General features: G+C 42.4%; 1 protein-coding gene across 5 annotated transcripts in view; it reads right to left on the reverse strand.

The window, feature by feature from the left end:
* The window catches only part of LOC138955418 (cAMP-dependent protein kinase regulatory subunit), a 192,903-nt gene that overhangs the window by 112,686 nt on the left and 64,215 nt on the right, over window positions 1-16,002 (reverse strand). Inside the window, exon 1 of one of the 5 annotated variants that reach the window (XM_070327043.1) lies at window positions 12,961-13,116. The exons of 3 other annotated variants lie outside the window; for them this stretch is intronic. In XM_070327043.1, coding sequence (XP_070183144.1) covers window positions 12,961-13,056 — 96 coding nt within the window. In that variant the 5' untranslated portion in view covers window positions 13,057-13,116. Of the gene's footprint in view, window positions 1-1,737; window positions 2,513-12,960; window positions 13,117-16,002 lie in introns of those variants that run through there. One more of the 5 variants, XM_070327056.1, reaches the window with a different exon arrangement.

Below are 16,002 nucleotides of genomic sequence, written 5' to 3' on the forward strand. Positions count from 1 at the left end.
GACGTGGAGCTAATGGTACATGACATGGTGGTAAAATGACACTTGGCCTGTAAAATGTCGCAAAAATGGGATGGGGGCGAAATGGGCTAACGGCGAAACGGGATTGCGCCAAAATGGGATGTGGAGCTAATAGTACATGATATGGTGGTAAAATGACACTTGGCCTGAGAAATGTCGCCAAAATGGGATGGGGGCGAATTGGGATAACGGCGAAATAGGACTAATAGATCCCTTGACTTGGGGTAGTGCGACTCTGTCACTGCTAGCTTTCCACTCGGAGGAAGCGACCGGAATTTCCCAACGATGGGACATCCTAGTAATGAATTTTTTTTTTTAAATTCTTAAAATTAACAGAGTCGCGCTACCCCAAAAGTCAAGGAATTTCGTGTTTGTCCCTTGACTTTGGAGATGACAAGAAAATATCGGGCGCAAAAACGTGATTTGTAAAATTTTTCACAACATATGTCGCCTCGCGCCATGTATGTGATGAAACCATTCATATAGCTCTGCGGGAGCTCTGCACTTTTGGACGTCCCCATTTCACTGCTGTACAGCAAACATCGTCCCCAAATACCTGTTTGTTTCTAAAAAAATCACGCTGGAGGTTGCATTTTATGTAATAACCTCCTGAAATGAGTTTTGACACTTTAGAATGGCATTTAACGCTCATTGAAGTTTTAACAAACTTTCTAACACCTAAAACATTCATAGCACCGATAACGTAATTGTAGCTCTGCACTTTGTGTACACATACGTCCCCATTTCACTGCTGTACAGCAAACATCGTCCCCAAATGCCTGTTTTTCTAAGAATCACGCTGGAGGTTGCATTTTATGTAATAACCTCCTGAAATGAGTTTTCACACTTTAAAATGGCATTTAACGCTCATTGAAGTTTTAAGAAACTTTCTAACACGTAAAACAAAAGAGACCCCAAATGCCTGTGTTTTGAGCAAGATGGCATTTTGATACACAGCCGACCCCAAATGACTGTAAAACCACCTATGTGTGTGTGTGTGTGTGTGTGGGGGGGGGGGGGGGGTTGTTTTTTGTTTGTTTCTTGTTGCTGTTGTTGGGGTTGTTTTTGTTTGTTGTTGTTTTATTTTGTTTTGTGTATGTGTGTTTTTTTGTGTGTTTTTTGCAGAGAATAACAAGCATTGAAATGAACAAGCGACTTTCATCCTCAAAAAGTGAAATTTAGAGGATGAAAGTCGCTTGTTCATTTCAATGCTTGTTATTCTCTCAGGTGCCAGGAGAAAAGGTTCCGTACAACTCTCGCTTACTCTATTACACATGTCGTATGCATAAAGAGCGATTACTTCCCTTTGGTTATTTGATATGTTCATTTACTGGTTATTTTCACCAGGAGAGGGATAATAAGAACGCTAGTAAACAAATGTACGTCCACTGACTATAACAGAAGCCAGAAAGCCAGTACTCGCGCAAGACGAAAAACTACCATGTGACCGTAAAACCAGAAAAGATTAAAACACACAGACCTACACATAACAGAAAAGTAAAGGGAGAAACCCCACATATATTTTTCTCAGAAGGAAAGACATCAGAAAACTCAATAATCACACCAAAAACATAAACACAGAAATAAACCCAAAAATCAGGAAAAGAACTAAAACAAATGTGTAAACCCTAAGAAAATGCATAGGCTGCCCAACTGAAAGAAAACACTTCCTCTCCCTCAAAAGGAATAATCCCGCGTTCTTCTCGCTCCCAGACTCACCATTGGCACACGAAGTTTCGGCACTCCAGAGGGACCCGGGGAGTAAGCGTGAATCCTTGCATCCAACTGGCGTCTTCTCTTGCAGCCAATTAGCACGGCGACCTAATGAAGGCACACAAGGTCCCCACCATCCGCTGCTGCCCCACACCCATGCAGAGTGCTTTCAAGTCACAATGCCCTTACACTTCCGTTCCCTAGGGCACGGCCTCAGATTCACGACAACATGACATTTGGAAAGGCCCCACAGCGCAGTTACACAGTCGCGTTGCGCCGCAATGTTTTATTTCCTTTTTCAGAGACTGCTTGTCAACGGGTTATATAATCCACAGGAAGACAAGAGGCACCGGATATCTTCTTCGTCTAAACACCACGTTCTGTGGCTATGTTACTGTAAACGAAAGTTTGCTTCAGCATGCATCTTTCATAACTGAGCCAAAATCCGTTGTCATCAGGGCATAAAACACTGAAGTTACCCTGCAAATATTACCAACCTAACTGTCGCCTTCAAAGCAGGTAAGCAATCAGTGAGCAATTAGTTATCCCAGCATGTGTTGATGACCGACAGTCATAGGCAGCATGATGTGCTCGTTACAGCCATGTAACCCCGAAGGCCCCATTGTCTCGCCCAGTGTGAGGAAAGCTCAGAGAGAGCGAACAGATCGCGTGTGCGGCGAGGTGAAGTAATGGCGATGCCAGTCACAAGATGACTGTCATCAAGACTTGTCTGGCTGGCCGCTAGCCACCACGCACACTATGTCAGCCTAGGATGCTCAGCTCGCCCCAAGCTCCTCCCACCGTCTATCATCTACTGCACACAGTCTGGCACACACTTGTAGGGCACTGGGGATACTCCGCACAGGGTTCTCATCAAACATAATATTCTTTGGTTTTGACCGAGTGAATCGGCTGGAAACTTCAACCAACACGGTCAGTTATGTCACCTAACTTACAATCGATGTATTGGGTGACACAGTTATGTGATCTATTTATCTCATCATCTGTCTGTCTATCTGTGTCTGTCTGCGTGCCCGCCGTCTGTCCGTCTTTAATTATGTACATCTAGAGAACTGACAGGAAACTTGAACCAACACGGTTAGTACCATGTCTACATATTTGTCGATACCTACACTCACACAGTTTACCTATATATTTGTCGACCTCTCTAGCTTTCTAGCTATGCTTATATCCCTTATTTTTCTGTATGGTACAAAGTATCAGACAGATTTATTATCAGTCATAAGTATCGTAATATCTGACCCTCAGAAAATCAGAAAAGGGCTGGGCTGGGGTCCTGTACATATTGCTCAGCAGTGTGGTGGTAGAAGAAACATTCTTGACCGTGGAAACTGACGATGTTTAGAAATAGGTCTGTCTGGGAATTGTACTGGTTCTGGAAGAGTTGCGCACATTGGAAACGCCGCCTTTCAGTCAAGGCAAGTGACCATGGCCTCACACCAGGAATATATATATAGATATATTTATATATGAGACAATGACAAAAGGTGACGTTTTCATGTCAGTATGTCCCAAATGACATCACCAGTACATTTTTCATTCCATATAATCTGTTTTCGTTCTATTTTTTTTTAATAACATGCGTTAACAATTGATTGTCAACTGGAATGGAAGAGCACAAAAAGTGTAACTTGATATGTAGTTTCTCTAGAGGGAAAAAAATCTTCCACTTTCATGTCAGTGTGTCCCATCTATATATATATATATACGACTAGTGTCTGTCTGTCTGTCTGTCTGTCTGTCTGTTCGCGATGCACGGCCAAAGTTCTCGGTGGATCTTTTTCAAATTTGGACACCGTATTCAGCTACACCCCGGACACAACCTCATCGATGAGATATTTCAACACGTGCTCTCAGCGCGCAGCGCTGTGCGCGCTGAACCGATTTTTTAAAAATGTTTTTGTTTTTGTCGGGATCCACTACCAGTAACTCTTCCTTATCTTCTCCAGTGTTTTCAGCCGCGATTATCTCCCTTCCTCCGTGTGGCGTCAATCCATATTCCCGTTACTACGTTACTATTTTTAGGTCACTGCACGTTACTATTTTTAGAAGGTCTCCAGTGTTTTGCGCGTTTATCTCCTTTCCTTCCTGCGCCGGCTTGGGTCCCAGGCGCAGCCTGGTATTCGGCTCTACTTCTTCCCGGCGAAGCCGGTACCCGGCGAAGCGGGTAATCATCTAGTGCAACATACATTTGCCAAACAGCTATGTGTAAGTAGATTATTTGTTAGTGGTTTTAGAATATACTGATCAACAATTTAAGTCACTTTTCACATTCATTTTCTATCTATTTCTTATTTGTTTATTCTTTTGGCAATGGTGAAATGTCAGCAATCGTGTGTTATTCGGGACAGTAGACCTGACCTTTTGTCACTGTCTCATATATATATATATATATATATAGAGAGAGAGAGAGAGAGAGAGAGAGAGAGAGAGAGAGAGAGAGAGAGAGAGAGAGATATATATTCTGATATACACTGAGCACAAAAAGTTAAGGATATTTTTTCAGTGGAATAGCCCAGATGTTAAACAACAGCTTTTTGGTCAGAAATATATGTCTAATTGAAGACCAGTCTTCCTTCTGCTTAAAAATGTGTTTCTTGTATCTGAGCAATATTTGGGTATGACGTCACAGGCCCTAGACCACGCCTACCCTCAAAAATGGCGTTTTTTGACAGCATGATTCACTTTCAACCGTCGAAACGGTGGCTTAAAATGAATGATATTTGACATTTTTTACATCCAATAGTTTATTTGGTGTCTTACCTAACAGTTCATACACATTTCGTTCAAATCCGTCGCGCAGTCAGGCTGATCTCGCGTGTAAAAGAGAGTGACCACAATCCTGAAAAACAGCCAAAAATCTGGGGATTTTGTGGTGTTTTTTGCTGTGTAGCCGCAGTTGATATGCAATAAATCTAAAACTACAAATAGCAGCGTCTCCAAATTTCACAGAACGATGACAAAGACCTTCATCTGTATTCGCGCTAGTACTTAGTGCAAACAGAATCCGAGAATGAACGTTGTAACGGTTTTCCGTAAAAAATTTGCAAACGTTCGTGACGACTTAGAAACAAATGTGACATGCACGCAACTTTGTAAACTTTGCAAGAAATGGTGCCATTACATGTGTGCCAAGTTTCAGAAACATTCTTGCATGGGCTCGATCTGTCTGTCTGTGACTACGTGACGTGTGTTTGTCCGTGTGCATGATAGAAAAATAATCCGAAGAGCTTCAAATAATTATACTTTTTATATTTAGTCAAGTTTTGACTAAATATTTTAACATCGAGGGGGAATCGAAACGAGGGTCGTGGTGTATGTGCGTGTGTGTGTGCGTGCGTGTGTGTGTGTGTGTAGAGCGATTAAACTACTGGACCGATCTTTATGAAATTTGACATGAGAGTTCCTGGGTATGAAATCCCCGAACGTTTTTTTCATTTTTTTGATAAATGTCTTTGATGACGTCATATCCGGCTTTTCGTGAAAGTTGAGGCGGCACTGTCACGCCCTCATTTTTCAACCAAATTGGTTGAAATTTTGGTCAAGTACTCTTCGACGAAGCCCGGGGTTCGGTATTGCATTTCAGCTTGGTGGCTTAAAAATTAATTAATGACTTTGGTCATTAAAAATCTGAAAATTGAAAAAAAAAAAAAAAAAAAATTTATAAAACGATCCAAATTTACGTTTATCTTATTCTCCATCATTTGCTGATTCCAAAAACATATAAATATGTTATATTCGGATTAAAAACAAGCTCTGAAAATTAAATATATAAAAATTATTATCAAAATTTTTTTTTCGAAATCAATTTAAAAACACTTTCATCTTATTCCTTGTCGGTTCCTGATTCCAAAAATATATAGATATGATATGTTTGGATTAAAAACACGCTCAGAAAGTTAAAACGAAGAGAGGTACAGAAAAGCGTGCTATCCTTCTTAGCGCAACGAATACCCCGCTCTTCTTGTCAATTCCACGGGCACTGCCTTTGCCACGGGCGGTGGAGTGACGATGCTACGAGTATACGGTCTTGCTGCGTTGCGTTGCGTTCAGTTTCATTCTGTGAGTTCGACAGCTACTTGACTAAATATTGTATTTTCGCCTTACGCGACTTTTTGAGTTTGTGTGACTGTTCCCGTAGTTTGATGTTCACGATTTACGAATTAAGGTACAACCAAAAAGGCGTTCTCTCTGTGTCATAACGGACCTCTAACGGTTCTCTGTATAGTAGGCCGTTATGACCTCGAGGCAATGCTCTTTCAGACTCTTAAAACCTGGCGATGTCCATCTCCACAGTTCAATTTCGTAGCATGTCAACTGTCTGATTCGTCACAGTAAATGCCAGATTGTGTCTCGCCTTTATCAAGACGACGATGAGAAAAACCCAGTGTTGCGTCCATCTGACGTCATATTTTTTAAATTATATGACGTCATGTCTGCATTCTTCTGTCTTTTTATATTTAGTCAAGTTTTGACTAAATATTTTAACATCGAGGGGGAATCGAAACGAGGGTATGGTGTATGTGCGTGTGTGTGTGTGTGTGTGTGTGTGTGTGTGTGTGTGTGTGTGTGTGTGTGTGTGTGTGTGTAGAGCGATTCAGACTAAACTACTGGACCGATCTTTATGAAATTTGACATGAGAGTTCCTGGGTATGAAATCCCCGAACGTTTTTTTCATTTTTTTGATAACTGTCTTTGATGACGTCATATCCGGCTTTTCGTGAAAGTTGAGGCGGCACTGTCACGCCCTCATTTTTCAACCAAATTGGTTGAAATTTTGGTCAAGTAATCTTCGACGAAGCCCGGGGTTCGGTATTGCATTTCAGCTTGGTGGCTTAAAAATTAATTAATGACTTTGGTCATTAAAAATCTGAAAATTGTAAAAAAAAAATAAAAATTTATAAAACGATCCAAATTTACGTTTATCTTATTCTCCATCATTTGCTGATTCCAAAAACATATAAATATGTTATATTCGGATTAAAAACAAGCTCTGAAAATTAAATATATAAAAATTATTATCAAATTTTTTTTTTCGAAATCAATTTAAAAACACTTTCATCTTATTCCTTGTCGGTTCCTGATTCCAAAAATATATAGATATGATATGTTTGGATTAAAAACACGCTCAGAAAGTTAAAACGAAGAGAGGTACAGAAAAGCGTGCTATCCTTCTCAGCGCAACGAATACCCCGCTCTTCTTGTCAATTCCACGTGCACTGCCTTTGCCACGGGCGGTGGAGTGACGATGTATACGGTCTTGCTGCGTTGCGTTGCGTTCAGTTTCATTCTGTGAGTTCGACAGCTACTTGACTAAATATTGTATTTTCGCCTTACGCGACTTGTTGATTCTTTGTCTTCTTTACTTCTTTCTTATACAGCACAACTGTGTTAAAAACACGCGAACAGTTCTTTTCTGCAACTGCTACTGAGCAAGTTGTTCGCATCATCTGTGAAGGCTATACGCATCCTATCGGAGAACGGGAAACAAAATTATAGAAAGTGTCCTTAAAAAATGTTGCACGAAAGACACCAGGGACAGTATTTTTCACTTCTTTTCAAACGATCATAACTTTTGAGCCTGTGAAAGAATGTTTCTGAAACTTGGCACACATGTAATGACACCATTCTTTGCAAAGTATACAAAGTTGATTGCATGTCACATTTGTTTCTGGGACGTTACAAACGTTTACACATTTTTAACGGAAAACCGTTACAACGTCCATTTACTGGTTCTGTTTGCTCTAAGTACTGGAACTTATCTACATTAGGGTCTTTGTCATCGTTCTGTGAATTTTGTAGAGGCTGCTATTTGTAGTTTTAGATTTATTGCATATCAACTGCGGCTACCCAGCAAAAACACCATAAAAACCCTGGATTTTGGGCCGTTTTTCAGGATTGTGGTCGCTCTCTTTTACACGCTAGATCAACCTGACTTCGCGGCGGATTTCAACGAAATGTGTATGAACTGTTAGGTAAGATACCGAATTAACTTTTTGATGTAAAAAATGTAAAATATCATTCATTTTAAGTCACTGTTTCGACGGTTGAAAGTGAATCATGGTCTGATATAACTGGTAAATTCAATAGTCCCCCACCACCCCCACTCCCGCCCCCCCCCCCCCACCCCTCCCATACACACACGTACCCCCCCTCCTTCCCACTACAAGAAAGGAATCGACCAACCATGACAATAAAATCAACTGAGCACCCAAACACCCAATCCTACCCATTTCAATCCCCCTCAACCCCCCCCCCCCCCTTTATTTTTTATTTTTAACAAATTCTACAGTGTCTTCAAATTCTTTGACATTCTTTTTCACAAAGTTCAAGACGGTTTCCTGAAAATCCTACTGAACCTTCGAGTGTCGTCTCCGAGTTCTGCTGACTCCCCAAACCAACTCTGATCAAGTGCAAGATCAAAATAAAATAGAAAGCTCGCCTGAACTTTCCATTCTGATTCACTGGCTCTGTTAGCCTCTTCAATTTAAGTCTCTTCGTCTGAGACTATCCAAGTTCTAGATCTCTTACAGTCTCGCCGTTCCTCCCTTTCTTGTCTGGAAGAATTACTTCCGATCCTCCAGCGAGCCACGGGACTCGCCTGGTCTTTTCTTTCTTTAACGGTTTCTCGGACATTGACTCACACGCCTGTTTGAATCCTGTGTCCAAGAAATTTAGTTTATGAGACAGAAAATCAGATCAACAGCCAGTCGACAATCTGTGTTTGCTTTCATGGCTTTTCATCTCCAACTTGTTTACTTCTTCCTTTCTCTCTTGCTCCTGCTGTGCGTGCCCCTCAGACGTCTCTCCCGGGTGCCCTCGTGGTGGCACTGATTCATACAGTGAAGACAACATTATCGGCGTCTCTAATCATCATTATCAGAAGAGTCCGAAGTCGGAGAAAATTATCGAAGTCCCTTTTCATCATCAGAATTGTCATGACGGTTTATCCTTTGGACCTGTATTGACTACTACATGTACTTCGGGTACTTTCAAGCAGTTGATTGGCTGCTGGTACGAACGCGTTGACTGAGTGTTATCACTCAAAATTAGAGCTTACTGTATGACAGGGGACGTGACAACTCTGTCCCTCTAATGTGACAAAGCTGGAAGAGGCCAATTCTTACCTGGGCTGATTTGATTCAGCTAGCAGACCCTTTCATCCGGGGTCTGATTTGGCTCAAATAACAGACCCTTTCTTCCCTGGGCTGAATTGGCTCAGATAACAGACCCTTTCTTCCTTGGGCTGATTTGGCTCATCTGACAGACCTTTTCTTCCCGTGGCTGATTTGGCTCAGATAACAGACCCTTTCTTGTCTGGGCTGATTTGGCTCATCTGACAGACCTTTTCTTCCCGTGGTTGATTTGACTCATCTGACAGACCCTTTCTTCCCTGGGCTGATTTGGCTCAGATAACAGACCTTTTGTGCCCTGAGCAGAATTGGCTTATCTGACAGACCCTTTCTTCCCGTGGCTGATTTGGCTCATCTGACAGACCTTTTCTTCCCTGGGCTGATTTGGCTCAGCTGACAGACCTTTTCTTCCCTGGGCTGATTTGGCTCAGATAACAGACCCTTTCTTCCCTGGGCTGATTTGGCCCAGATAACAGACCTTTTGTGCCCTGGGCAGATTTGGCTCATCTGACAGACCTTTTCTCCCCGTGGCTGATTTGGCTCAGATAACAGACCCTTTCTTGTCAGGGCTGATTTGGCTCAGCTGACATACCCTTTCTTCCCTGGGCTGATTTGGCTCATCTGACAGACCCTTTCTTCCCTGGGCTGATTTGGCTCATCTGACAGACCCTTTCTTCCCTGGGCTGATTTGGCTCATCTGACAGACCTTTTGTTCCCTGGGCTGATTTGGCCCTGATAACAGAGATTTTGTGCCCTGGGCAGATTTGGCTCATCTGACAGACCCTTTCTTCCCTGGGCTGATTTGGCTCAGATAACAGACCCTTTCTTCCCTGGGCTGATTTGGCTCAGATAACAGACCCTTTCTTCCTTGGGCTGATTTGGCTCAGCTGACAGGCTCTTTTTTCACGGGTCTGCTTTAGCAAAGTCTAACGAGGCCCCTGTAGCAGACGATAGAAGTGCCAATGAAGTGGGCGGTGTTTAGGACGTGAAGAACACTGTCGTCCACTGCTCGCTGGCCACCCAATCAGCCAGCCAAAAACCCTCCTCAACTTTCTCTCCCTCCCAACTCCTACCTCCCATCGACTGGGGCATTGCGCTCGATTTGTGCTGTACGGTTCGATCGCGGCGAGGTAAGCGAGACGTGAAGCGGAGAATGCTCGTGGCGTGAAGGCCTCCTGAGTTCCGTGGAGTTTGTTGACCGACCTGTGTCCAATGGGTCGATACTTTGGATCACCTTTCACAGCCCAGCTCACGCAATTCTGTCGCATAAACGTGGCGAGGAAGAAATCAAACGCGATCGATTTTCTCCTGCCAGGGTTTCAATACCATCAGACATTAAAACCTCAACGACGGACACGTTTTTCCTCTTCGATAATTTCCAAAGGAGAATCGTTCCGTCTCACCTACCTGTTGCTCCTGCAGTCGATCGGCACATGCACTCACAAAAATCAACAATTACAAACCCTTGACCGATTTTCTCTGTCCCCTCCCATCTCTCAAGCTTTTTGTTTTCCGGCCTAACATCCAACTCACGAGGTGAAGTAGAAAGACACTCTCATAGTACCTATCACACAGAACTCCTCAGTCAATCCAGTGAAAGATTCGCCTGCAGACCACTTTTGCAAAGTCGGTGGTATCAGAAGTGTTGAGCTAGACTAAAACTAGAGAAACTTGAGCAGGCGTTTTTGCTTCACATGATCGCAGTATCTAGACACACGCACAAAAACTGTATCTACTGTCCTACACCTCAGCTATCAAGATAGGGTGAACTAGCCGCTCAGTTCATCGTTCAGTCCACACATTTCCACGGCACAGCTGTCACCGGCACGCAAAGAGAGGGCAGAAAACTGGCCGGCCCGTTCTGGACTGGCAAAGGGAACTGAAAAGCGTGACTCGTAGGAGAGCCTCACTGGCTGCTTCAGCTTCGATCCGCCACAGGCTGTGCACACTGACGGCGCCGACAGCACGACGTCAGCACACCCAGATGGGCCACCATTCAATACCGTACGTCGTGATTCTCACCCTGCATTCAGCGAGACTGCCGCCATCAGGTCAAGTCTAGCACCCCCAACACTATCCCAGCACAGCGCTGTCCTTGTTACGGACCTCCCACAGCCGGAGCGTGCGGCCCTAAAACACGTGCAATACATCACCGTGCGATCTAAGCAGCGGGAATTAATCTGGGCTGCTGTGTAATACCAGAAATCGCTCTTAATACCCTCAGTGCACGACACACGCACATCAATCCATCATCTCTTCAGCCGGTGCACGCGTGATGGCAAACAGCTGCCAGAGAAAGACAAAACAAAACAAAGTACGTCCATAAGGCGTAGGTGCATGATGGCTCAACCACGATGATTATTTATTTATTTATTCATTTATCTTTATGGGAGCTCGTCAGGAATAAAAACAAAAGTTGTGCTCTGAAATGATAACAAAATCAAATCGGAATGGCTTTATTCTGATGCTTTTTCCACTAATAAATTTAAATCCCCTGGATGGATGGACTTTTCCTCCTTTTTAAACACTTTCATCGCTTCTCACGTTTGAGTAGCCTTTTTCACCTCCTGAATAGAAACGTTTCCCTCCAATCTATCGTTCTGCATTTTCAACGAATCAATGAAGTTTTTCTAAACACAGCCCTGGCTCATAACAGACGCGGAAATTTGTCAACACTGAGGAACCATAACCACATCAGCGCAGCCCAAACCCCGTCTTTTTTCATCCCCTGTGCTTCTGGTGAAAAAGATTAGGGCAGAAATCGATAGAGGAGCGGGGAGGGACCGATTCGCAGTGAACCTCTCAAGTGTTCTCAGGCCTGACGAGTGTACACACTAACACAACTTGCCTTTTTTGCTATTGCCGCTCCTGTCCTTCTGCTCGTGAGGAAACATAGAAAAGTATTGCTTGCTGAACAAAACTGGTGCAAATCAACAGAAACTGTTTTCTGTTGATTTTTTTTTTTAAATACCGCTTCTTCTCCAAAAGTAAAAACGTCCGAATAAATGTGATTTAACAGCAGAACTTTCTTTTCTGACACACACACACACACACACACACACACACACACACACACACACACACACACACACACACACACACACACACACACACACACACACACATTTATCTTTCTTTCCCCCTCCTTTCACATTTCAGGCACGGGGGCCAATTTCCCTTCCCATTTTTTGTTCAAAGCAATATTTTCCAGACTGCCCTCATCGATAACGAATTCTGCTAATGTGCACAGATCGCGCATAGAAATCTGCGAATTATAACGGACAGTCTCCTTAGGCCCGACCACGACAAAAGAAATTGAAAAGCAAAATTCAAACAGTAACAATCGTTTTGTGTGCGTGCATGCAGGTGTGGTAGAGATGACACTGCAATATGTACACTCTAAGGCACCGATGTTCACAGCGTAATCTCATCAACTCTGTGCATTTTTTTTAGGCCATTTTGGATAATTATGATAAAACACAACGCAAACATAACACGCTTCTTTCTTTACGAACGAGAAAAAGGCGTATGCTTCTTAGGCCACTTCAGAATGATAAAACACCAAACATGTTTTGAGACCATGTTAAACGAAGACAACATGTGCAATTAACCCCATCCTGTTTCTCTATATGTGTGCTTTGAAGTTGAGACTGCTCATGGACACCTCACACAATGTGTCCAATAAATTGCTATTTTAGGTCCTTTCAGACAAGACACAATGTCCTTCACATCCGCCCCTGCATGATTGCTTCTACACTATCCTGACAAAACTAAAAACATTAAAACAAATAAAATATGCACACTTTAGTATCTACACATAACCGTTCAGTTTAACAATAGACAGAAAGAAAAGAAACGACAAAAGAAAATGCTTCCTGTGACCTTGAACTTGGACGCATCTAAGTTTAGTTCTTGCAGCTTTCCCTTCTGTAGATATGTAATGCATACCAGATTTCACTGACAATGTCTTGCAGTTCAAAAGTAACGACATGCTTAAAGAGGAAGTGCAAGTTGACGACCATGAGGCCAGACAGATAGACCGACGGAAAGAGAATATCCGTACTTTGGTACCTACGCGTTTAACACGGAGCTCCCTTTGTGGTCGATTCATGGGCGCTTCCTTCTTCGGCAAAACTGTGAGGACCTTACATAAGGTAGTTGGTGAAACCATTCCACTTGTAAGGCGCCAAACAAAGCGACCATGCCATTCGCAGCAGCTGCAAAGCGTGGGACTGAAAATCTGCCAGCCTCTCACAAAAGTGTTTTGCTATACGATCTAAAGCCCCCGTTCAATCTGCGGGCTATGACAGGAAATCAAACACTCGCGCAAAACATCAATCGATCGTTTGCCGGGAAATACTGCATTACGCCGGCCACTCAGAAAATTAAATGGAACGTAAGCTGAGTTTGCCCAGCGCCTGCTGTAGATCTGCGCGGGCATCAGTCTAGTCTCTGCGGGTAAACATGGAGGTGTTATAATGAAGAAACGATGATACTGATATTGGTTCAAGTCCATTGCGATCTTCATCACATTTTATGACATCCTGGAAGATAATTAGAATAAGAAAATATGTCTGTTCCCACTGTAACTTGTCGGTTTCTTAAAAATACAAATTAAACCACTTCTGCCTCTGCCTCAATCCTTGACAATCATCCCTTTGAGTTGATGACTGACATCAACTATCAAACATATCTCTCTTAGTAAATGTCTGCGTGTCTCTCTGTGTGTCTGGACATAAGACCCACAAACATCAAACAATGCATCTACTACCCGCCCTTAAAAATGCGCAAAAAGCCCAACTTTCGTCCAGCATCCCTACACATGAGGGATCTGTGGCCAGACAGTACAACTGACCACCATCCTACTTTCTCTTACCCACTCTTGCATTTCTCATTGAAGATGAGAGAGAGACGGACGCTCCAACTTTGCACCCCTTCGTTTTCCCCACCAACAAGAGGCCAATCATCTGTCCTTGTTAGGGAGCGGAAATGAGGCAGCGGACGGGAGACAGTAGGGGAATGAGAGCTGGACAGCCAGACAGAAAGGAAGACCGCGCAAGTCACAGAACGGACACTATTCACGAGAAGGAATTGTCATCCCCGCATGGCCAGCGCAATCAATAGCATCGTGTTTAATTAGACTTATGCTTCTCCTGCTGGTGTCGTGCTGCTGATAGCGAGTGACTTCCTGTATTTTCGCGTATTGGAAGGTGGTGGTGGCATAGGCTGTTTCATTAAAGGAACTTCCTGTCCCTTTTCTTGGTCTTATAATTTCACCGTGTTTTGGGGTTGTTGTTGTGGGGTTTTTCGTTTAATGAGGCATGACCTAAATCCCTACGATCTAAGCATTCACAGAAAGATCATTCAAATGGCTTTGGGAAATTCAACAAAAGAATATGCATTAACACAACAATATTACAACTTCTTTTTTTCAAATAAACTGAAGACAAATTGATCAATCCGTGATAAATGATTACAACAAATTCAGGCAGTGAAGCTACTAAACACAATCATTTCCTCGTTTTTTTTTATATGATCATTCCTTGCCAAGATAGTGCCTTTCAATTAACTTTATTTTTCAATATGGCCCCCAACACCCATCTCGCCAACCCTCCCCATCAGATCCAATTTAACGTAAACCAGTTATTAACAGGAAGTTAGATGACAGAATGAAGAAATGATGCTAATGAACGTATTTCTTTGAAATGCTGATGGCTCCTTCAGTCTTTCCATCTTTCATAAATCATCTCGTTTACAGCTTCCTTAGCAACATTAGAAAAAACAAGTCGCGTAAGGCGAAAATACAATATTTAGTCAAGTAGCTGTCGAACTCACAGAATGAAACTGAACGCAATGCCATTTTACTCGTAGCATCGTCAGGCCACCGCTCATGGCAAAGGCAGTGAAATTGACAAGAAGAGCGGGGTAGTAGTTGCGCTAAGAAGGATAGCACGCTTTTCTGTACCTCTCTTTGTTTTAACTTTCTGAGCGTGTTTTTAATCCAAACATATCATATCTATATGTTTTTGGAATCAGGAACCGACAAGGAATAAGATGAAAGTGTTTTTAAATTGATTTCGACAATTTAATTTTGATAATAATTTTTATATATTTAATTTTCAGAGCTTGTTTTTAATCCGAATATAACATATTTATATGTTTTTGGAATCAGCAAATGATGGAGAATAAGATAAACGTAAATTTGGATCGTTTTATAAATTTTTATTTTTTTTTACAATTTTCAGATTTGTAATGACCAAAGTCATTAATTAATTTTTAAGCCACCAAGCTGAAATGCAATACCGAACCCCGGGCTTCGTCGAAGATTACTTGACCAAAATTTGAACCAATTTGGTTGAAAAATGAGGGCGTGACAGTGCCGCCTCAACTTTCACAAAAAGCCGGATATGACGTCATCAAAGACATTTATCAAAAAAATGAAACAAGAAGGGCAAAGCCCATACGACTCACATGCTTGACCTCAAATAACTAAACCTAGCAATGACATCATACACTAAGAACTGCTTTACACATTTTTCCTACCAAAATACATGTGACCTTGACCCAAGGTCATCCAAGGTCATGCAACACAAAGCTGTTAATTCAAGACATAGGAAGTACAATGGTGCTTATTGGCCCTTTCTACCATGAGATATAGTCACTTTTAGTGGTTCACTACCTTATTTTGGTCACATTTCATAAGGGTCAAAGTGACCTTGACCTTGATCATATGTGACCAAATGTGTCTCATGATGAAAGCATAACATGTGCCCCACATAATTTTTAAGTTTGAAACAGTTATCTTCCATAGTTCAGGGTCAAGGTCACTTCAAAATATGTATACAATCCAACTTTGAAGAGCTCCTGTGACCTTGACCTTGAAGCAAGGTAAACCAAACTGGTATCAAAAGATGGGGCTTACTTTGCCCTATATATCATATATAGGTGAGGTATTCAATCTCAAAAACTTCAGAGAAAATGGGGAAATTGTGAAAAATAGCTGTTTTTTAGACAACATTTATGGCCCCTGCGACCTTGACCTTGAAGCAAGGTCAAGATGCTATGTATGTTTTTTGGGGCCTTGTCATCATACACCATCTTGCCAAATTTGGTACTG

The sequence above is a fragment of the Littorina saxatilis genome, linkage group LG2, assembly GCF_037325665.1.
Source record: "Littorina saxatilis isolate snail1 linkage group LG2, US_GU_Lsax_2.0, whole genome shotgun sequence".
In the NCBI taxonomy this organism is placed as follows: Eukaryota; Metazoa; Mollusca; class Gastropoda; order Littorinimorpha; family Littorinidae; genus Littorina; species Littorina saxatilis.